The following is a 23,329-nucleotide window of genomic DNA, read 5'->3' as shown; positions in this document are numbered from 1 at the left end:
CAACACTAAGGTGAAGCTGAGGATATTATCCAGAGACAGAAACTCATGCAGCTAGCAACAAAGCTGCTACTAAAAGCAAACACACACGAGAAGAGAAGAGAAGAGAAGAGAAGAGAAGAGAAGAGAAGAGAAGAGAAGAGAAGAGAAGAGAAGCAGCTTCCCTTGGCCTCTCTCTGCTATTACGGATCACTGTTCTTTTTTTCCCTTGTACTTGTACTTTCAATGCCACCTTTGATATTTTGCCTAACAGGTTATGAGCTTCTCAGGGCTTTCCAATGCTTTTCAAATGAGAAATATGAATACTCATTTCACTAACCTACTGAACTCAGTGGGAAACTAGCTGTTGCACAATCTTCCTCCCCAAAGCATTACGCAGAATATTCTACTTCTCAGCATTATCAACATAAATGTTTCACTAACCTTTACACTCAAACATACAAATAAGCAACGCTATCAATGAAGAGGGAAAATCTGGAAGAACTGCAAGGCAGAAGGGGACAAAATGATGCATTTTCCCCATCTTTTTGCATCATGGGCTCATCTTCTTGTATCATAGTGATGTCGAGGCCAAAGAGCAAATCAATCTCAAGGTATTTAAGTGCAAACCGCTTCCCTCAAAGCTGACATAATGACATCTTCCTAAGTGATGGCTCAACATCCAAGCAAGGCTTACAGAATGTCTTATGCATCAGGCTGTCCCCGACCAGCCTCCTCCATACACTGCCAAAGTTCACCTTGCGGTAAGTGTCGTTCCTGCCAATACTTACATTTTCATACAAAGACTAATGGAGGTGCTGCTATTATCGAAAATGACATTACCGGTATTTTATTCTAGGTCTAATGTTTTTCAATTCTTTAAAACTCAAATCTTATATAAAAGAAATTAACTTTGAGGTTAAACTAGCTTTGTTCCATTTGTTAACATGTAAGGGGCATGACAGATATTGACCATCTCAAACCAATGGACTGAAATTGCTACACTGACTCTTAGGCGAAAGGGTAATTAGAGTGTTAATTGCTGTATGAGGGGATAATACGCAGAAATCTTTCCATGAGAGCATGACTTCTATTAGGGAATCTTGTAAGCAGCAGCCTCAAGGACTACCTCAAGCATACCTGCAGTATTTCCCAGAGGAAGACGTGTGAAACACCTCTGGCTGCATACACCTAACTGGATCCCTCACATCCAACATTAAGACATTGATTCAGTGAAGTCAATAGGTTGCATGGGTATAGAAGTCCACCTGAATGACCCACCTTGTTAAATCTAAGACCAAAACCTGTAACTGCTTGGTAGGCTGTAACCTTGAAATCAGAGGCAGTGAAAGCATGGGAGATGGACCTGTAAAAGGTGAGAGTGGCAGCCCATTTCAGAAGTCCACGTCATACAGGACAGAGGGAATCCTAGATAACATGTATACAAATGGAAATTTATTTTTAAAAGTGCAGCTTTATTGCAAATTTAGTTTGCTCATTGGAAAATGTAACCTAGTCACTTTTCAGGTAAAAGTCATCAGGAAATAGACAACATTGAAGCTGAAGTAGGAGGAAGAGAGCTGATTTTTCACACTGCCTTGCAAGAATGCAGGTACATATTGGCCATTGATTTCAAGTGCGAATTATGAACTGCATGTCTTCGAATGTTTTCAAAATTCCTTGACTAAATCGGTGATTAGATTAGGACTGGGTTCTGTTCTGAGTTACACTGGTATAAATTCAGTGATCTCAGACCAAAGAGCTCCTCTGTAACTTACAGTGATGTGAGCAAGCAGAATTTGGCTCTCAGCTTCTCCCCTCTCTCCCTCCCCAGTCTGTTTGCTAAGAAAGAGAAATGTGCTGTGGGGCAAACATACCCTGCACTAGCTTCACTAGAGTGTCTGATGAGCGCAAGAACCATTTCAAGACCAAAGTCCTGAAACCGATTTATAGAAATTAATATAATCTAAAATGACATTAATACACAAGCAGATTAAAGAATTAACCATTTGGTAAACTAGTTCTCCACTCTTTTCCAGCCAGTCATCTGAAATACATTAACGAAAGTATATGGACACAATGAAAATCATCTGCAAATCAAACAACTGTTTCCTCAACAAAGCATGGGGAACATAATACAAAAATAAATAAACGCCTTGTCAGATTTGCCTCATTTCACAATACCACTGGGCATTCCTCAAATCAGCAGGACAATCACAAGCAGGATTTCTTAGGCTTCATTTCAACTTTTTACATGATTTAAAAACATTTAAATGTTACAAACATATTTAAATCACCACTTAAGAATATTCGGCTTATATTATTAAGATCTATTTTACCAAGTATGAAATAAGGACTTCATAACAACAGAAGCATGAAAATCATTTTTGTCTCCTCCACCCACATACACTTGCAACTTCAGAAAAGGACATATGCATCATCCTTTATATTTAAGGACGACAAATCTTTCAAGAAAAGGGGGTAGTACAATTGCTATGATAGTGACCAGAGGCAAGGTCTATCCCGCTTAAATTCTATTCCTTAGCAAGACAAAAGGAGAGGTTTGGGTCAGAGATATTGCTGCGGGCCTGACTGCTAACAAAAAGAATTTCTGTAGCAACTAAACTTAATGCAACATTCCCTTGCTCAAACAAGTTATTAGGCCTCCCAATTACATGTGCTTGGTATCTCTTAATTTTCCAAATTAGACTAGATTTCATGCAGGTAGGACTTTCTACTGTAAGGCAGAATGAAATCCATCTTCAACATTAAGAGACTGAAATGTTTTTTTCCTCCCCCATTCTCTCATCTGCATCTGAGAAGTAAACCAAGAAGCGTACAGAATGGTTATATTCATTAAATAGGAGTACAATCTGCACTTTTACAGGCAAAATCATTCTGTACAGTAGCTAGTCTGAGCCCTATAAAGTCACAAGCAAATTCCTTTTCTCTGTTCCTGATAAACGATGCAAGTAAACACCTCAGGATTTCTGCTGCTGTTACTGCTTGAATAAAAGAATAATAAAATTTATAAAAGGTAGTGGATTCCTTTCTGTAACGACTGAAATTACTACCAGAGTCTGAGAAAGATCTTTAGCAGGTACGCAGTGAAAGCAAAATAGTCCTGCAGACAGAAGGGAGTCTTATCTCCCTATTTTGCTTCAGTGATTCTTCTTTTGGTTAACCATGACTGCTGATCGGTACCTGCCAGTTCCTTACATACATTCAGCTTTTCAGCTTCACATACACATCAATACACAGACACATCAAATCCCACGTGTCTCAAAAATTCTATGGCTCAGGGTGGGGGGGCGGGGAAGAAAAAGAAAAAGCTGTTCTAGAAAGTGTCAAAGTCTCAGTAGCTAGACGTAACTTGAGAAATGCATCCATGTTAAACTTACCAAAGGGTCTGACCTAGACTTGGGTGGATAGCAGAGTACCAAGAGAATTCTTCCAGTTTCAGCTGGGAAATACCTGTCAGCCTGTCAGGCAAGGAATTCTGGACAAAGCCACGTTTGAAAAGGCAAATCATCAATGCTACAAGGCCACAGTAATTCAGCAAGGGAGGGATTTTCTGCAATTTCTGCACAGGAATCTTCACTACACCATGATTTATTTCGATCCTTCTGTATTGCTTTCTTTTCTCCCTGGGCTAACTTCACATCAGCCTTCAGATTTCTGGGCAATCAGTCAACTGATCCCCTTGATGTTCAATGAATTAAAAATCATCATAATCAAAAATAAAAATCAGCATGCAATAAGAACAATGACCAGTTCTGGAAGGGGATGACTCCCACTTTTTCAACAAAGTAAGAAAAGGAACTGCTGCTCCCTGCACCCCAAACACACACACACACACACACACATACATACAGGAGGTCAAGAGACTGTTTTAAGAAACTGTCAAAATTCATCTTTGAACCATAGTCTTGATTTAGGACTTCAATGCACCATTCTCAAATCAATGTGTGCAGCCAAGTTTTCCATGCCAGATGCTACCTTTGGAAAAGAGTTAAAAAAAAAAATCAGGAGACTTCTGCCCACTGGAAAACTTCCTACCAGATGCTAATGGGATGGCAAGCACTGATCCGAACCCTAGGAAACAGTAACATGCATCAGTAATCTGAGGTATCTTCCCATTTTTAGGTCTTACTGCTAAGATCAATTACATCCAGTAACTGTGCTGTATCCTTAAGGAATCACTGGGGAACGGTGAACCTGCCTGCAATAAATGAGCACCGGTGCATAACAAGCACATGTGAACGCTATAGCAAGGTTCACAGAGGGCTAACCCTGGTCAGTACTGAAGCAGGGGTTTTCTTCTCAACCCCCTCTTAAAAAAAGGGGGGGGGGGAGGGGGAGAGGAGGACAGGAAAAAAAGAAGAAAAAGGAAAAAAGGAAAGATAGAAAACATAGGTCCCCCATCTACCTGCACAGAGCCAGGCAGACAAGCTCAGTTGGAGGTGGTGAAGGGTGCGGATGCGTTATTGGTACTGGTAGCGGTGGCACCGGTCACTGCGAAGCCCGTGGGAGGAGCTATGGAGCTGTGGCTGGGCTGCAGGTCCTTGGGGATGCCACTGTGGGAGCTCAGCTGGTGCCCAAAGGCTGCGCTGAACTGAGGGAGCTGTTGTTTAGGGGAGGTGGAGGCCATCAGTTCAGCAGAGGCAGGACCCATGCCACTAAAACTGGTCTGCGGTAACCCCGGAAGCACACTGGAGCTGTTGGGGGTCACAGTGGCGAAGGCAGGCTGTGTGGTCTCTGAGTGCGAGGTGGTAGGTGGTGTGGACAGGGAGGTGGACAGGAGGTGTCCATCTGCACCGAGAAGGTTGCTAAACGGAGAGGGGTCCCCAAGATTGACAGGAAGATTTCCCCAGTGAGTTCTGGGGTTGACCACCCCACTAAGTGGCACATCCAGCTGAGTTGGGAGCAAGTGCTGTGCCATCATGGGCATCTCTGCTGAGAAGGTAGCTGCCAAGTTATCACCAGAAAAGGATGTGGTGTGAGGGGATGTGATATGGTCACTGTAGGGAGACGGCACATGCTCACTATCGTAATGGCTTCCATGGGGTGAGGAGTGTGAATGGTCACTGCTGTATTGCTGTCGTGAGGTGATCAGGTCATCTGCCTTGCTCAGCAGCTGGGCAGGGTGGGGCCTCTGGGAGGCATGGCTGCCATCATGAAGTCCATGAAACTGTCCTGGGAAGGCTCTCTCCCCAAGGCCACTCTGGCTTATCAGAGTGGCAGAAGTAAGGCCGACGTTGGCTGGGGCTGAGAATTGCCCCTGGATCTGCCCTGCCAGGGGCGTAGGTGGGTTGGACAAGGTAGCAGAACGGAGCAAGTTCTCATCCAGCTCCAGACCGGAGAAATTATCATGTACTATACGCCCATTCAACAGCTCCCCCAGATCCGTGTTAACCTCTCGACTCAAGGACTGCATTCCTGGAGCTCCAGCACCTGTAGAGAACACCCCTATCCCTCTATCTGACAGCTCCTGAACCGGCACACCATCTGTCTGTGTAAGTACGCCAATGGTACTCAGGCACTCAAGAGAAGTTACAGCCTGTAGGGCCCGTTCCAGTTCTTCAGCCTCTTCTGTAGTAGGAAGGAGATCTCCATTTTTACCTGCAGAAACAGGGACATCAGGAGTTAGAGCACTCTTCTAAAGCGAGCCCAGCACTGGAGCTCTGAGAACGCAAAGGTAACAAATAGTTCAGTACAGAGCTGCAGTGTGTTGTAAGCTTCTGGACTATCTCATGGTAAAGGGAAAATTTCCTTCTCCAGTGCTCACAAGGTAAGCTTGGTAGGAAAAACTACAAATTAAGCCATCCTCTTCAAAGGAATTCTCTCTTCTTCCCTCTCCCCTTTCACATAATACAAGTTGCCTCCCAGACTTAAAGTAAAAATGCTTAAATAAGACTTCCTTCAATGCTGTAATAATCTGAATAGTCTACAAAGCCCTTTCTACTTATCACATTACAATCAGTATAACTCAGGTTAATTTAGAATCAGACTCAATTTGATGTCATGTCAGATCACAAAAACTACTCAAAAAAAAGGGGGGGGGGGAAGAAATTACATATCCCAACTCTGGGCTGTTCTAAGCTTTGATATCTGTGATAGGTGCTGAACCTTAGAATCCAGAAATTCAGGCATAGTTCTGATCAAAAGCAAGTTTCAAAAATGTATTTAAAGATCTCAGTCTCTTTTCCTTTGATAAAAGGCCAACATCAACTGTGGTTCCAGCCCCACTTGATGGCAGAAAGATGCCATTACTGAGAGCATAGCTGATTAAACTACAACAGCGACAGGCAGAAAAAAAAATGTAAAATGAATTATTGAAATGCTAAACCAATTAGGATTTCCAGAGCACTAATTACAAGAGCAAGCAGAGAACTACATGCACCAGTTGTCGTAAAGTCTGCTTTTCTTCAGACCTCACAAACAAACAATAGGGTAAATGCATGTTCCTTTGTTTAGAAGTTACTACCTCTGTGGGAAAGCAAGCAACGCCTCAAAACACGTATTTTAGAAATACTCACTTCTTCAGCTCACTGTCTGTGTTCACTTTAACATAAAATAAAGTGGTACCTTCAAAGAAATCAAAATCCTGCAAGTCATCAGGCAGTCGCGGCAGGACATCAGAGAAGTCCTCCTGATTCAATTCCAAGTCATGTGGAATGTCTGTGATTTCATTGGCGATATCATCAGGCAGCTCATCGGCACTCAACTCTGGTGTGGAAGGGCTCCTGGACAAAAGGTACTGTTAGTCCCACCATTCAACTTTTATTTCTCCAAATTACAACCATGAATGAACATCCATCTGTAATGGATGTCTCCCCTCGGCACACTTGCTTATATTTTCTTCATCTAGAAAAAAATGCTTTCAGAAAGTTTAAGGTGGTTAGTCTATTGGTTAAATACCTAAGATGGGGCATCAAGAGCAAGATGCTAACCATTAAATTCAACCACAGCTCAAACCTAAAATTAATCCCTCTAGGGCTTTGCTTTTTGCTTTAAGCAGTCATATGGAAACACTATTTCCATCCCTGAACCTTATCCAGCCTTATCAGCCTTATCCAGAGGCTGATCAGCACAGCAACTTCACACCTTTCTACACTACTCCTCCCTAGTGTTCAAGCTACTGCTGAGTAGACTAGGGCAGGGCTGCCACTGACCGTATGTGGGACATCTCTACTGGCAGTGAGACACTGGCAGGCATGGTGAGGTTCCCTTGGGGCACTGCAGGAGGAATGGGTTTCTGGGGCCGGCGCGGGCCTCGCCTTCTCTTCTTCTTGTGTTTTTTGGTAAGTGCAGGCGGCTTTGTTTTTTTCCTGGGTTTCCTCTGCTGCTGGTGCTGAACTTTACGGGAGCTGTCCCCTCTCAAGAAATTGTCCTTTGGGAGGTAAAATGAATGCATTAAGAATAAGTATGATTTTCCTCATTTTTCTTCATAGCCATTTCCAGTCTACAAACATCCACAAGAGAAACTAACTGCTAACTTCCACCCAAACAAGGATACAAAAGCTAAGTTGCTTCCTTCCTCATTGATCCCAATGGCAAAGAACACATAGACCAAATTATGAGGTATAATAAATATGGGGTCACTTTAAAAATCAGTAAAAACGGTAAATCCCAAGTAAGTCAGTGTATGGCTGTAACCTTTGGTGGTATTCCTACATGCAGTAAAAACAGAAGACGACTGCTGCAAGGTGGGGGTAATGGGGACAGTGAGTAGCAGGTGAAGCCAGCATCCTCAGGTGCCCGTTCTCATAAAATATTGAGAACCCTGGGGAAGTGGAATTAATACGCTAGGACTTGTGAGGAATGCAGGCACACAACTGAAGCTTCATTACTTTTGAACAGCAGCTCACTAGCCAACTATAAAATGAAGCAAATGGCCATCAATTTGCAAGTGCAGTCATACTGGGAATGGCAAAGGATTTTATGGGCTACAGGATAAATCTTTTGAGAGACACACTGAAGATTGCCTGGGAGAAGGATGGAAAAGAAACCCATACAAATAGGTTAAAAAATGATGGTTTGTGCTACACTAGTGAGCTGTCACCATACCAATTTCTATGTACTCTCAGTCTGTGGTAGGCCACTGCTTTTCCTCTGGGATCCACAAACACAGATCCAAAGACAACTTCTGATAATCATCAAAAGGCAAATAAAGTAGCAGAAGCATTATCAATATGCTTATAATTGCTATCTACACTTCCTCTACAAGATACGCTGGGTCCCATGAACTAAAAATGTTTTGAGAAGCACTGCTCTTAACATACCACACACTTAGTGCATTCAGATTGAAGGGCCAGGAGTGTGCCCAGGTAAATTGACCACAGCACCACTTGCAAAAGATTTTTCTAATTCTTGACTCAGGAAGGGCATCTGATTTCTTCTTCCAGCAAAGTATATCCTCATGTACATTTTATTGTATCTCCAAAAGTATATAAGAGATTTTTACAACACACTTTATACTAATTGAGAATGTTTTACCTACTTAAGAAAAATATAAGGGAATGGACTCCTCAGTTTGTAAACTTGCTAGTTAGCAAACACAAGAGCACAGAAAGACTGAGGTCAAAACTATTCATCATCCCAATTCACAGAAATAATTACAGTTTTGGCTTTGTACTTACCATTTTTTTGGCATGTTCTTCGCACAGAGGTGTCTGATGTGTGATGTCAAAAACTGGCACAGAGCACTGCTGACCATCTGCAAACTTGGCCGTGCAACTTGAGAAGAGCTGCTGAGAACGGTTCAATAAGATATCTGTGCATTTCTGCATCAGGAATAACACACAAGACAACGATGGAGATATGCCCTTTGATTTATCAGCCTGATAAAGATTAGAGCCTTCAACTCTATCTGTCCATAGATGCTACTTTTAATGAGTATCTTAACTTTGTTATTCAAGTTCAAAGCTAGATAAGGCTCAAACCTGACTATTCAAGTGAAAAACTGCATTCATGCAGAATCTCTAATGATTTTATTATATATTGAGATGGTTTTATGGAAGCAGCGATTTCACTAATGAGTTCTCAGAAAAAAAAAAAAAAAAAAAAGTCTTTTCCTGGAGTCTTAATCAATAGATCAATATTACCAGTTGGAGCAATGTCGTCAACAAGACTATTTCCTTATAGGCAATAGACAATCGATACTGAAACATTAAAGAAAGAGTATTTCTTAATTCCATCATTTAAAGTACATTCTTGGCATTTATCTTCAGAGCACACACAAAGAAGTTTCAAGATCCTTCCTGCTCCTCTAAAAAAAGATGTGCAATCAGACAGAAAGGTCAAGTAAATCCAAACCTAAGCTTACTGAAATTTCCTTCAGAAATTCCCCTGCAGGAGTAAAAACATTTCTAGACTTTGAGCAAATCAAACATATTTCACTGTGTTTTTTCAAACAACTTTAGAAGCGCCTCTTCTATCTTGAACAGTTCTCAGATTGATTCTAACCTCAATATTCGTACATCTGTTCAAAAAATGCTAAAAATGCAAAAGAAAGGATGAAGGGAAAATGGAAATCCTGCAGAAGGCAAAGATTGGATGGATGGGCAAGAACCAAGAGTCTGCTCATGTTAGGAGAGACTATTTTCATTGAGAAGAAAGTACAGAGGGAATAAAGCGGGCAGAAACACAAAACCACTATCCTTGACTTCTCTCAGTACGTACAATGACAAGTGAGACACCTTAAACTTCAAAAAAAAAAAAAATCAGGAGCCAAATGAACTACCAAATAAATCTACACGCTATAGTGTGTGCTCATACAACAGTTTTGAACTGTTCTGCAGACTATTTCTACAGGGCCTGCAACAAATCAAACAGCCTATTCGTCAGGGAATTCATTACATTGGTCCTTTACCTCCACAGCAAAAACGTCAGGCATCTGCAAACCAAAAAGACTGAACAAAAGGAAACAGGCTATCAACTGAAAAAGAAAGAATGCAAAATTCCAGTCAGTCTAAGTCACCTTTTTAAACCATGTGATATCCCTTGTTCCCACAAACTCTCTATAGGTAGCTATTTTATTGGATGCTATCAAGAATGGTTTGAAAGCCATGCAGTTGAAAACCATGAAGTATGCACCTCATCCATCAAAGACAGGATTATTTTTGTAGAAGCTTCTAACACATGAACTACAGCTTATGAAAGCACAACAGCATCACTATGATAGATACCAGTGACAAACTACTCATCATCACTGCCCACAGCATCCATATCACACAGTAAAATTAAAAGCAAAGTAGTTAATGAGATGCTAACAAATGGGTTTTTCTTGGTGATACCCTACTTGTTAATGAAAAAAAAAACCACAACCAAACAAACAAACAAAAAAAACCTAGAACACACGCATTTCCACTCCCGAATGTAGCTCCAAAAGGGATTTAAGAGGATACGCTGAAAACAATGCCTGGTGAATGGAAGGGCCTTGTTAGTGCACTGTTCACCCTTCGAAGTCCCACTACATGTTGTTGGTTCCACATCTCTCTGCTTGGCTTGGCTTGCGCTGAAACAAAAGCATAAGAGAGTCTGGAGTCAAAAACCCAGTTCCAAGAGGTATCTAGCACAACTATTCTACCGAACGTGGCACAATAGGATGAAACATTTTAACACACGTATGTGTGTCATGATCCAGATGGGTGCACAGAATTAGCACACTCTAAACAGGGATACAGAATAGACATCAATGAAAGGTGAAGGTGCAACTGCAGTAACAGGATTATTGTTTACTTCAGCATCTAACATAACAGGGCCTTAACTGTAATGAGAGGTGCTGTGTGCTACTACACGTAAATGTTATATCAAGAGCCTGCAAGAGCCCAGAACAGCAGCAGGTAAGTGCCCTCACAAGTGACCCTTAAAATAAGGTCATCCTTTAGAATACGATGCACTGGATATGCCTACACGGCCAGTCAAGTGCATTTCCAAGCCTGTTCATAAATCAAGACATGCTGAGCATCCCCAGAGTTTACATGCAAGCACGTGCTCAGACAAACTTAGACTGAGCTCTGGAGTGGCAGAGCCTGAGCGTGCTCAACATGGGTAAAAGCTCTCCTTCACCAACGTGCTACAGCCCAATCCACCAGCAGGTGCCCGGAGCTGAGCGCTTCCTCAGCACAGCCTCAATGCCTTGAGCCTGAGCTGCAAGCAGGCGACCAGCCAGCAGTGTGGATGAGTACTGCAAGCATTACACAGCTCGCTTGGTGTTAGCCTGCTCTCGAGGCATTTGTCACCTTTGCGTAGACAAAGCTGGCGATCCCAGGGCTGAATTTCACCTCTGTACTCATGTTGTTTTCTAGGTTGACAAAAGGCTTTCTGTAGCCTGTTTTCCTTCAGCCATTACTGTCATCAACTGCACTTTGACTGAGCAAAGTTTTAGTTAGTAATATTACTCTGCGAAACACTTTGTAAGTCAAAAGACTGTTTACTTAATTTAACCAGGGTAATGACGACAGGTTTACCTGTCCAAAATAATTTAATCATTTTGCACAATAAAATACCAAAAAAATTTTGCCAATTCTGGCAAGGTTTTTGCTGTAGATTCAGTCTGGAAATGTTTATGAATCTTTTTAAACTAGTAATGTACCTCTTCATTACACCTCTGAATAGCTCTTCTAGCATCAGATCACCTCCCCAACAACCCCTTCAGATGTCATGAACCAGAGTTCACTGTCCAGAACAGGAGCATCCCAGAAATGGAATATACTCACAGCACCCTGTCTCAGCCTGCCTCTTTCACTTTAGCCCTCCCCATCCCCCAAAGTCGAAAGTCCTGTAAAGCAAAACTAAAACAGCAGAAGGAAGCTGCGGCTGGTACCCTAGACATAGCACCAGGGCCTGGACTTGCTCTGTGTCTTTACAAATATGAATCAGTCAACTCTCAGTATGTTGAGAGCTGGAGGGATGTTGACATTATCTAGAAAAAAATCCCCTCAGAAAGTAACCTTCAGAGTTGTTAGAGGGTATTTATTTTCTTGCTGAGTTTCATTTAATGTTAGATTGAGTTGAATAGAACAAAAAGCAGGAGCTTAAATATGCTTTGCTCAGAAAATAACTAAGAGGAGGTACAGACTTTTTTTTTCTCCCTTTCTTCTTTTAAGTTGTCTGAAAAAAAAAATCCGAATTGCAGTGAACTGCAGACCAGTGTGCTCACCTTTTAAGGAATCAGACTTAATATAAAGCTCCAGACATTTGGAGCCAGCCACAATACACAAATTAATTACCTAAAATTAAATGTAGTGGGCCACCAACTTATCATATGGCTTTTAAGAAATCAGGCTCAGGTATTCCTGAACAATCTCCATTTTGCAACACAAGTCAAAAAATGCCTGTCTTCATGGAAAACACATTATACTGTTTATTGTCCTCTGCTGACAGGTATTTTATGTCATGGTTGTTCCGCCTGATGCATGGCTACCAGTTTCAGAGTTTAACATTTCAACTTCAACAGCTGGATATTCCGCCCAGTATCTTCACCCTGCCCCGAGCTTAGGCTACGGCAGTCATGTAGAAAGGTCTCACCTGGCACGACCACACGTAGCTCTTCGGAGCTCTTGTATCAGTTGCCCAGCACGTTCCGGCTCTCTGCTGGCCGCCTGCAGCAAAGCTTTCCGGAGCGTGTGCCGGCATTTCTTCTGACGAGATTCTGCCCGCTCCAGGCGGCAGAGGTGCTTGTATTTCTGCTGAAAGTAAGTGCAAAGTCTGGTCACCCTGGAACTCCTGTCATCTGCATTGTCATCGTCAGACCTGAAGGAGGGAGAACAAAAACAGATAGGCTTTACTTTATTTTTTTAAGCAAGTTAATTTGTCATTTTAACAGAATTTTTGTTAGCACCCATCTTATAACCCCACAAAGATCCAAAGGCTGAAATCAGACAGAGATGCTTCAGAAACTGTAAGAGCAGGATCCCATTTTAACTCTTAAGGCGCTTACCCTTCTTACGATGTCATTATTAGAGATTGCATCAATTTATCATTGGGTCTGACACATTTAAATGTCTGGAGCCTGCTGTTCAAATGAAAGTCTATACTGTTAACCTTTATTTACTGTAAATGTTTCAGCAAATGAGACAAACTCTTAAATCAAAGTGCAATTAATGGAGAGGACAAGGGTGGGGGGACTATGTAGTAGAAATTTATTGAAGAAAGGTCACACTGGAGATGGTGGTCAAATTGTTACAAGTATGTAACAATTGTTACAAATCTTTGACCTTTGCTGATTCCTCTTACCTTGCCAGGCAGTGTTTTTCTTCCTAAATCAAAATATACACACACACACACACACAGAGCTAGCACCAAGCTCTGCACTCTCTCTCTCTCTTCCTAGATTTATACCAATGAAATATCTGCAACTTTAATAGGGCTATTTCAGCCTTCTTGTTAATGGGATCAAAGTACCCCTTGACTTCTCTCAGGCAAACATGATCCTGCAACTCTTATAGTCAAATAAGCCTGGACTAAAATCCCTGTTCCAGGGAGTCAACAGCAAAACTGGTGTAGGAGGTAACACCAGCAAAGTTCCCACAACTGCACCAACCTGCTTCCAAGAGATAAATTCCCCTTTTTCTTTCTAAAGTACCAGTAATTATTTTGTAAGGCGGTTTTTCGTATTAAAGGCAGTAGATAGTGCTTTCCCTTTGCTGTGGAGTTGAAGTTGAGTTACAACACTTGGAGAAGAACCGAACGTTTCAGAAGGTGCCGAGGGAAGATTCAGACCAGTCCAAAGACATAGCCAGAGGAAGGACTGATCAGATGCCTTGTTTACTCATGAAAGCCTTTTCCCCCACCTTTCTGGTCTTCCCAAACATCCAGGCACACATCGGTAAGATCATCAAAAGCATGTCAACACGTTCAGCTAAATGAAGTAGAAATCACAAAACCATGAAATATCACTGGACTTGCTAAAAAAACCCAGGTCCATTGAGCTACCAAACAGTCCTCTGCAACGAGCACTAGTCTGCAGAAAGACAGTTTTGTTCAAGGAATAAAATGAACTGAACCTAAGCAACACAGACTGTTGAGCTTGTCCTTTAAGGTTTTCCTTACAGAACCAAGGAACTTTTTGCTAACTTTCTTATCTGTAAGATGAAGACAGGAGAGAAAAACAGTTTAAACAAAAGAAACACCCCCCCCCCCCCCCCGCACGGTGCAGACTGCAGAGGTTGGCCGGCTGGACTGAAACAAGTGACATCCAAACCCATCCACACCAAAGCAGACCACAAAACAAGCTCACAGGAGAAGGGATGCAAAACACTAGCTGTGACAGTGACTAAATAAAGCAAGATCCAGGCACAATAGCTGTCCCTGAAAGGCAATACCGACCAAGCTCTACTTTCCCTTCTGAAAAATCTTACGCCATTCAAATTCAGGCTAAATTTAAGAGACTGTTCCAAAAAGGTATCCATCTTCTCAAATACAGCCCATAAAAACTCCCCATGAACAAACACTGTCTTAGCACAAATGCATATTTTTATAAATTTTTATGGAAAGTCAACCATTTTGTCTGTTAGAAGAGATTATAGATTATTAGAAAGAAGCATAAACTGCACATAATTAACCTCCACAATTAAATGATAAGCAGCAAATGCAACATGTTAAAAGCATTTAACATATTTAATGTTCAAAATATTTCCACTGTGAAGGCAAAACGAAAATACATTTCTCAGATCCCTTAAGAAAACACACCTACTTGAACAAATCGCCAATTAGAAAAACATAACTGTGATCTACTTAATACAGATTTTCATTTTTTTAATGCATTAATGGAAAAGAGTGGTGTGTGTATACATGAGTAGATATAAATATATGCACGCACACATACAAACACACACACAGGGTCATTTCAAAAAGTAAGATTAAAACATACATGCAAGACAAAGAAATTGTGTCTGCAACGGGTAAGGATTTGTTTTGAAGCAAAAAGTTTCTAAAGCCTATTCAGAAGCCATCAGGCCAGCAAGGTCAAATATATTTATATGTTCAAAGAGACCTAGCATGATTATACATATATATGTGTATGTGTGTGTGTAGATATATATATATATATATATATATATATATACACATTTTTTTAAGGCAAGTACTGAAATGGAAATGCAGTTTTTATTGCTGTCCTTTTATAATAAGGTTTACAAGTTTAGCCAACTTCTGTTTGGTTTATTCTCGTAAGCTGCGTATATTACTTGTTTGGTAGAATTTAATGTGTGATCTCGCTATTTGAAAGGTTTCTGAAAATCTATGCAAACCATTTGATGAATAATCCAAAATGCTTCTTCCTAACCCCTCCCTCTAAAATCGTCATGCATAAAGATGGAGGGAATCACTGCCAACTGGAATCCCGTGACTACACAAGAGCCCCAGTTTCTTAAATTTAAGGAAAAACTTGTAAAGGCAAACATTTAGCCTTCGCTTACCCAGATCAATCCCACATTGTGAATTTTACAGAATAAAAGGCCAGAATGCAAGAGGGCTCAAAATGTGTTATTGTTAAGACATTAATTTTAAGCCAATCTTGTGATTTTTGAGGGCTTGAGAGCAGGTCCAATATCACACAAGAAGCCTAACTGCCAGTTAAAGGGGACTCCCCCATCACCACCCGACCAGACAAGCTGAAAGCTGGCCTGAAAGCAGGAATGCACAAATTAAACTGTTCACTTTCTTCTACTAATCTCTTCAAACAGAGAAGCATTCCTCCTGCTAACTTTCACGAGTCACCTGAAAAAGGAAAGAAGGGAGCCAGCCAGCCACTTTAACCAAAGGGACCACAAGCCCAAACACAAGCGAACAGGGAAAAGACGACTTTAATTTTACTAGTTACTGTGAAAAAAACAGTACGAAACAATAAGCACATAATTTAAGAATCTCAAGCTTTTGGTAGAAGATTTCCATGCATGATCTAGCAGTATTAACCTCCAAAATTTGGAGCAGTAATGAGTCACTGGCTGGCTAAGTTAGGAGCCAACAGTTTGAACTGTCAGATTAATATGACAGAGTCATTTTAGTAAACTAAACCACCCAAGGAATAGTTTGAACTAACTCATCTTCAGCAACACACAGACCATATTGCAAAGATGTCAAAGTAAAACATGTCAGATAATAAAAATCTCTACAGAAGCCTGCAGAGTAGAAATAAAAGTTTTAGGAGGCTGAAATCAAGTGCATGTGTCAATGTTTATCCATAAGCAAAATAAGGAAAGTTGCTAAAAAGGTAAGACTAGGTAAACTGAAACACAGGATCTGCCAGTACTACACAAAAATCCATCCACTGTGATCAGTGAAGATGGCTGTTCAACTGAAGTGTGTAAAATATTAGAATGGAATGGCAAATGTCAAGACAAAGCAGTATTTTTTCTCAATATGTGAAAAGAAAAGGAAGAATTCAAAGATAGTTAAAACAAACAGAAGACAAAACACACAGAGTTGACCTTCAGAACTTGACAAAGAAGTAGTGATCTATGGAAGAACCAGATCAAATGTCAAAGGGAGAAGAGTGTAAGAGAAGTTATTTGATAGACATATCATCTGCTTTGAAAATTTTAAAGATGTACCGAAAACTTATTCACATTTTCCTACCAGGCGGAGAGGAAACATCAATTCTCTCTACTCCCACAAAACATTTTAATTTGAAAGTTACCTTTTAAGTAAAACCAATGTTCTTGAAAGTTCACTACTTTAACTACTGATTGCCTAAAACCAAGGATGTCTCAGAGCTCACAAAAGCAAACATCATTCCTTTTTAAAAAGAAAAATAAATGTCTGCATGCTGTTACTAAGCTTCGATTTACTGAAGTCTTTCAGTATTTATAATTTTGGTGTCTGTCCTCTTGACAGAGATACAACTCTGGTCTCACCTTGTAGACAACCTTTAAAGATGGTAAGAAGTTTTGGCAAGCTTCGTAATTTCAATTTGTTATTCTGTGATATTTAAAGGTTATACAAATATGAGAGTTGTAGTATCAAAAAAGCCCAGCTGCACAGTGAAAGGGAATTCTTTCATAGAAACCCCAATAAAACTTTACTGAGACCCCCAAACTTCCTTTTGTGATAAGCATGCCTCGCCATCTTTTCTTGTGGTTTAAACTTCAATGTTGTTAAAATACTGTGCTTTGTACCTTAAGATTTACATTAATAGAGATACATATTATCATATCCTGTTGTAAGTTCACAGATTCATGGCTTATCAGCAGAAATAAATTTATACAAGTGTGCACGTGTGTGTGTGTGTGTGTGTGTGTGTGTGTATAAAATACACACAGATACAGAAAAATACTGTATATAATACTATATAAATAATAATACTATATAAATAATAATACTATATAAAATACACACACACACACGTATTTTGTATACACACAGATACAGAGATATACTGTATCTGTGTGTATACACATACATATACATATATACACACAGATGCACATACACACAAAGTAAGCCTTTCTGCACCAGCAGCTGATACCCACTGTATTTATCCCCTTCAGTCAGAACACTTCAATCCAATGCTCTCAACTGTTTGACAGAGGTTTACTCAACACTTCTTAATCACTAAAAGAAATACCAGAATCTTAAAAAAAAAAAAATCCAGTACATTTATCATAATGTAATGATAAATGAGTAAAATGCAGTAAACTTACTAATAAGCTTATTCACAAATAGCCGTTAAAAAACACAAGAGTAACTCCCTTCATATTATTCCTATTGAGGAAGTATTGCTACCCAGCTAGGCACCCAAGTTCATGAATAAATCCCACTAAACTCTATTAAATTTAGGCAAATAAGCTTAAATTCTTTCCTGATGTATCCTTCTGATAGCAGACTGCACAAAGGGCTCGACATTAGGTGGAAACTGAGACAGAAGGCGGAAAGCTGTTTCATAGCTCTTACAAACAAATGAGTTCAAACAATCCTTTGTTTCAGTAAAGCGCTTAAACAAATGCTTAATTTCCACTGACTCCACTTGAAGTCAAGCTCGCATTTACGTGATTTATTGCTTCAACGCCAATACTATTACTAAAGAATCGTACTCACTCGTGTCTTTCATAGCCGAGGGTCTCTCGGATAGACCACGCAACCTGGTAAGGGGAGGTTTGCTCTGAATCCTCCAACTCTTCTCCACTGTCTTCAGACCAGTCCAGCCCTGAAGGATTTGAAAACATGAAAGCTGGATCAAAGTCTATTCACCTCACATAAATCTTTGAGCAACCTATGGCACTACAGACAAATGGTGTTTGCTTATTCTAAGCCTATGTAGTAAGGCTGCAAGCGTAATTATGTTTGATTAAATCATGTAATACTCTCATTTACCCAGGAAAAGTTATGGTAACAGCTTCAGTATTGTGTGCAAATAGTCTGCACTGCTTTTTTTTCAGTTCTTCTCTTTAAGATTTCTATTGGCCCCTTTAGCCATAAACAATGAAAGCAAAATCACCAGCTTTCTCACCTATAGAAAATACTACAGTTTTCATACTAAGTACATGAAGTCTTTAAAGATGAGATAAGTGAGGGGTCCCTGCCATGAAGAACTGACTGCCTGGTAATTTTTAACACTATATGATCTAAATAGGTTGCATAACTCCACTTTCATTTTTGTTCACATTTTAACCCCTGTGCTCCTGCTGCCAAAACACATGGAGAATAGGAAAACCGTAAGACAGAGCAGCATGGACAGAGATAGTTATGCAGCTACACGAGATGTTCCTCTGCTCTGTCTTTGTAATTGCCAGCCAAATGCATAAAATAGCATGGAAAGAGAGTTAAGAAAGAGATGCAAATAGTCATGCACTTGTATTAAGTAGCATGCTTTCCCTTAATGACAGTGCAGTGGGATCAACTCATCGTAGGCACCAGTAGCCTCAGTTATTCAGATTGAACAGGACAGCTCGAAAGCAGGTTCAGGAAGTGCTCAGGTGGAACACTTCAGCTGGGGCGTTATCCTTTACAGTTTTTCCTACTCTCCCTCCCACATTCAGTGGGATCCCTCACGTACTCCTTAAAAACGGAGCAACGGTTGGGAAACAGTAAGGAACTTTTTTTAGTTAAAATATATATATATCTCTGAGATGACTCTGAAGTCAGATGTTCAGAATCTGGGAAATGCATCAGTATTTGGGCACCTACTTTAAGGGTTAGAAACAAACACTGATTTGCAATACGGTTATTAGGAGCACTTTCATGATTTAGGAACAACGCTTAAAAAACATTAAGCAAAAATGTCAGAAATCTTGTATTTCATGAACATCAACATTCTGAAAATACAATCCTTAGTAGCTAGTTTTAAGATACTCATTTGAACTAAATTAAAATATTTTAACATTTGATAAAATACCAGACGTATACTTTCAATTGACATGCTTTTCACTGTCTCCACTTCAATAATGTAAAGAAAAAATAACTTAATCATTGGGTAAAGACACATGCACAATGGACGCTATTTAACAAACTATTTATCCAAGGTTTAAAAACAAAGTCAGAGGTTGGAGTTTTTTTCTCCCAGTGGGCACTGGGGAAATAAAGGAATAAAATTAATCCAGATTCAGCTCTACCCACACTGAAGATTTCAGTTATACAAATATCATATTACACAGTACTAATGGAAAGTATGCTTAAAATCAAGTTCATCTTTTTAAAGATTCTATGTAGTTATCTCTATTACTACTCAATTGTTAAACAGAAATCCTAAAATTTTCTCAGCTGGTATAACCAGGCTTTAATATTGAAGTCGTACTATGAATAAATAACATAGTCTACACTGACATAATTAATAACTGAATGCTGTTAATGTGCCAAATAGTCTAAGTGTATACAATCACTTTCAAATCTATTCTAGTATTTGTATAATTGTACATTAATAGGTCTAATTATTTTTCTAAACTATGCCACTTTAGGAAACATATACTCTTCAGAGCAAACACCACCAGAGGATGTAAAACATTAAATATAGAAAGTGATTTCTTAAAAGGCAGATCACTATTTGGGACTGTGACACTTGGAATTGACTCTGGAGCTGCTATTACTTAGAAAAACTGTATTATATATGGGATCAAACAGAGTTTCTGCAGAAACTTGTCCTTCAGAGACATGCCATGGGACGCTAATTATCTTCTGAACAAATAGTCAAATTATCCCATGAGTGCTAAGGGGCAGATCTTAATAGCAAATTTAAAAAAAGAGTTAATTGAAATAGCAAAAATTACAGATGCTTGTGATTAAATAAGGTGTTTTGTAAAGAACTTCCAGATTTATTCGATGTCTCTTTAAAAAAAGAAAAAAAAAAATCAAAACCAGCATTTCTGTTCTAACATACCATACTGACTTCTGCTTCCCTAACTTTCTGCTCAGTATTATACCCGCTAAAAAAAATTACAATCTAAAACTAAACAGAAAAATAAGGTAACTCTGGAGACTGGGATGGGGGACAACAAGGACAGCTAGATGTATCTAAGTCTATATTCATAATCAGACACGGGGTCAGCTGCCTTTTTAAAACTTTACAGAGTACTATTCCCATAGCAGCAAGTCAGTAATATTTATTTACATTTTCATAAGTAACGATAATTGATTATTATGGTTTCTAGATAATAAGTGAGGAAGCTATTTCTGGACTGATACATGGCCGAGGCTCTACCTCTCCAGTTAGCTTCCATGATGGCACTGCCACCCCATGCAGCACAGCCTTTCTCGTGTTCACCCATGTTCTGTACGCGGACAGGCCCACTCTGGAAAAATCCTCTTGTTCTCCAAATTTCCTAATCAAGTCACCTGGAAATCCAGATATGCACACAATGATGGGCCAAATCTGCAAGTTTTTACCTGGACTCACTTTGCAATATGCACGTGTCACATACTCAATATTTTATCCAACCTTGTGCTTTCACATAGGTACAGGTGGTGCTGTCTTTACCACTCCAGTTGCAAACCTTCTATATGATGTCTGCATCATACAAGCAACATTTTCACCACTGCATTCTGACTTCTCAAACGGTAAATGGCATATTAAGAATATGCAACAAAAATGCCATAAATTGCGTGACGGGTCTAGGCATTCCGTCCACAGAGAAGAGGGATAAAGAAAGCAGCAGTTATCTGGTTTGGGGTTACTTGGAAAGGACCATGCAGGAATACAAGATAGGACTAGTAAGATACTATCTCACTGCCCTAAAACCAAACAATAAAAGGAGGAGAAAAAGCCAACACATTTATTATCTACCCACCTAAATGGGGAAACAGATCAGTGTCCAGCTGCTGTTTTCGAGTGCACAGTTTCACCAGTCTCTGTAGCCGGCTCATGCAGGACAAGTGCGGAGAGAAGGCTGTGGCTTTCATTAGGACCCGATCAGTCCTTGGAGGGTCCGTGACAGGAGCCCTAGCGGGTGGCAGGAGAGGCAGAGGTCTCTTGTTAGACAACTGCCTGGCTTGTGCTATAGTGTGTGTGGTGGGTGCCACTCCCTGCATTGGTAGGCTGGTGTTCGGAGGTTGAGGTGACTTGCAGACGACGCCCTGCGGTAGCCCTGTCGGCTTTAACGAAGCTGATGAAGGTGGCAGATGGGAGTGCTGCTGCTGCTGCAGAGGCTGCTGCTGCAAAGGTGCAGGAAGGGGGCTAAAGTGCTCTTGGCGAACTTTTAAAATCTCTGTCTCTCTCTGGCGCTGCCGGTTTTGAGCCAACTTGCTCTGCAACTTTTTCCTCACTGTGGCCCCTTTCTTTAGGTCATCATCCTCCTCATTGAAAGCAAAGGGGTCTTCTAATTCTGCCTCCAGGTAGTGGAGAGGAAGCCTAGCCCCTGGTGGGGAGAGGGACATCCCATCCAGTCCATTGGGCATCTTCAAGGCCAGGGTGGGCACTGTCAGACTGAAGGCCATAGCATCCATCTGATGCCTGACCTTTACCTCCTCTATGGGATCATTCTTCTTCTTCCTCTCCTTTTTCGGTATGAAGCCAAGTACCTGCAGGTGGCTGTTGCAGTACCTTGGAATAGTAAGAACAGTAGGTTCTTAAGTTAGTTCTTGCAAGCAAAAATCTGAAGGAAACAGATATCACAAAAGGGAAACCTACATATGCCCATCTCACGAGATCCTAGATCAAAACACAAGAGGTTTTATAAAAAGAGTACACTACTGTATCTAATACAACAGTTAAATATTGTTTTCTGTTATAGGTTGGGAACACAATACTTAACACAGGTGACAATTTGTAATTTCATGATAGAAAACTCCTCACATGTTATTCATAGGAGATTCACATACTGCCATTCAAAATATTTACTCTCTAACAGGGTAAATATTCACAGAATAAAGCAAACAAAACAAACGGGACCATCTGATTCATGAAACCGTAGGAACTCAAGCCATTAACTCTGATCACACAGAACCATTTCGAAAGTTCCTGCAGAAAAGGTACACGGAGGACCCCTTCCTTTTATTAGCTGTTCTTTCACTGGAAACAGTTAGCATTTTCATCAAAGCACACCCTTTTAATATGACTTATCGGAGTTGGAAGAAGATTCTTACAGGGACAATCTCACTACAGAGATACCTGTTGAGAAGGGCCACTATTTGCCTTTGATGAACAAGCAGCTTAAATGTTAAGTTCTGTTTTAGTTGTTTAACATGCCATATCCAAAAGATTAGCTGAATAGTCTTCAAATAAAAATCTAGTTTGAAAGAAGTGCTCTGTTGCTGGAAAGCTTTTACACTATGCCATGAATATGTACACATACAAGTCACAAACATACATTTCAAGTTCTTCTAAAGTAAAAAGGCTTTTAAAGTCATGTTATGAAAAACAGAAAAAAGTCAAAGAAAGTGAGTCTTGAAAATTAAAAGGAGAAAAACAACAATAACTTATGGCCATAGATAACACTAAAAAGCAAACAATTAATCTTCAGTTGATTAAAACAAGTAGATGATAGGAATATACAATCCAATCTTTTTCCTGATTTCATACAGGCAGACTCTCTTGCCTCTGTAGGATCCCACCAGCCACGAGACTTTTGCCTTTGCAGAATCACAGGCCTGCAGCTTATAAATGAAAATAAAGATTTGAGGAGAGGTGACAACTACATCAAAAAGCAGGAAAATATTCAAGGATAAGGGTATAACCATGAAGGTATTTTTTAACATATGATCAGTAGGAATCCGAAAAAAGTCGATTTCACTGAACAAATGCAAATACGTGTTAAAACTAAGTTATTCTTGACCTTCACAGGACAAATCAAAAAAAAGCACAAACCTAACTCTCAAAATAATGAAAAAGCTTAACACTTCAGAGTTTAGTGACTTTCAACTTCTTGTCCACACCCATGAAAGGAGCAATTTGTGAACTACTTCTAAACAGTCTGTAAAA

The 23,329-nt window shown here is 40.1% G+C and overlaps 1 protein-coding gene across 4 annotated transcripts in view; it reads right to left on the bottom strand.

The window, feature by feature from the left end:
* Nucleotides 1–23,329, bottom strand: part of INO80D (INO80 complex subunit D) — a 41,753-nt gene that overhangs the window by 4,616 nt on the left and 13,808 nt on the right. Inside the window, exons 5-13 of one of the 4 annotated variants that reach the window (XR_009958867.1) lie at nt 21,201–21,952; nt 18,019–18,127; nt 12,511–12,735; nt 10,386–10,495; nt 8,619–8,752; nt 7,152–7,369; nt 6,565–6,722; nt 3,850–5,598; nt 1,341–3,678 (exon numbers count right to left, since the gene is read on the bottom strand). Coding sequence is in view for 2 of the 4 variants with exons in the window: in XM_062579481.1 (XP_062435465.1) it covers nt 4,430–5,598; nt 6,565–6,722; nt 7,152–7,369; nt 8,619–8,752; nt 10,386–10,495; nt 12,511–12,735; nt 18,019–18,127; nt 21,201–21,952 (2,875 nt within the window). In the remaining 2 variants the exon portion in view is untranslated. Of the gene's footprint in view, nt 1–1,340; nt 5,599–6,564; nt 6,723–7,151; nt 7,370–8,618; nt 8,753–10,385; nt 10,496–12,510; nt 12,736–18,018; nt 18,128–21,200; nt 21,953–23,329 lie in introns of those variants that run through there. The other 3 variants (XM_062579480.1, XR_009958866.1, XM_062579481.1) reach the window with 3 other exon arrangements.

Source organism: Rhea pennata, chromosome 6, assembly GCF_028389875.1.
Source record: "Rhea pennata isolate bPtePen1 chromosome 6, bPtePen1.pri, whole genome shotgun sequence".
Lineage (NCBI taxonomy): Eukaryota > Metazoa > Chordata > Aves > Rheiformes > Rheidae > Rhea > Rhea pennata.
The sequence above is the reverse complement of the archived record's forward strand: the minus strand, read 5'-3'. Positions and strand labels throughout refer to the sequence as shown.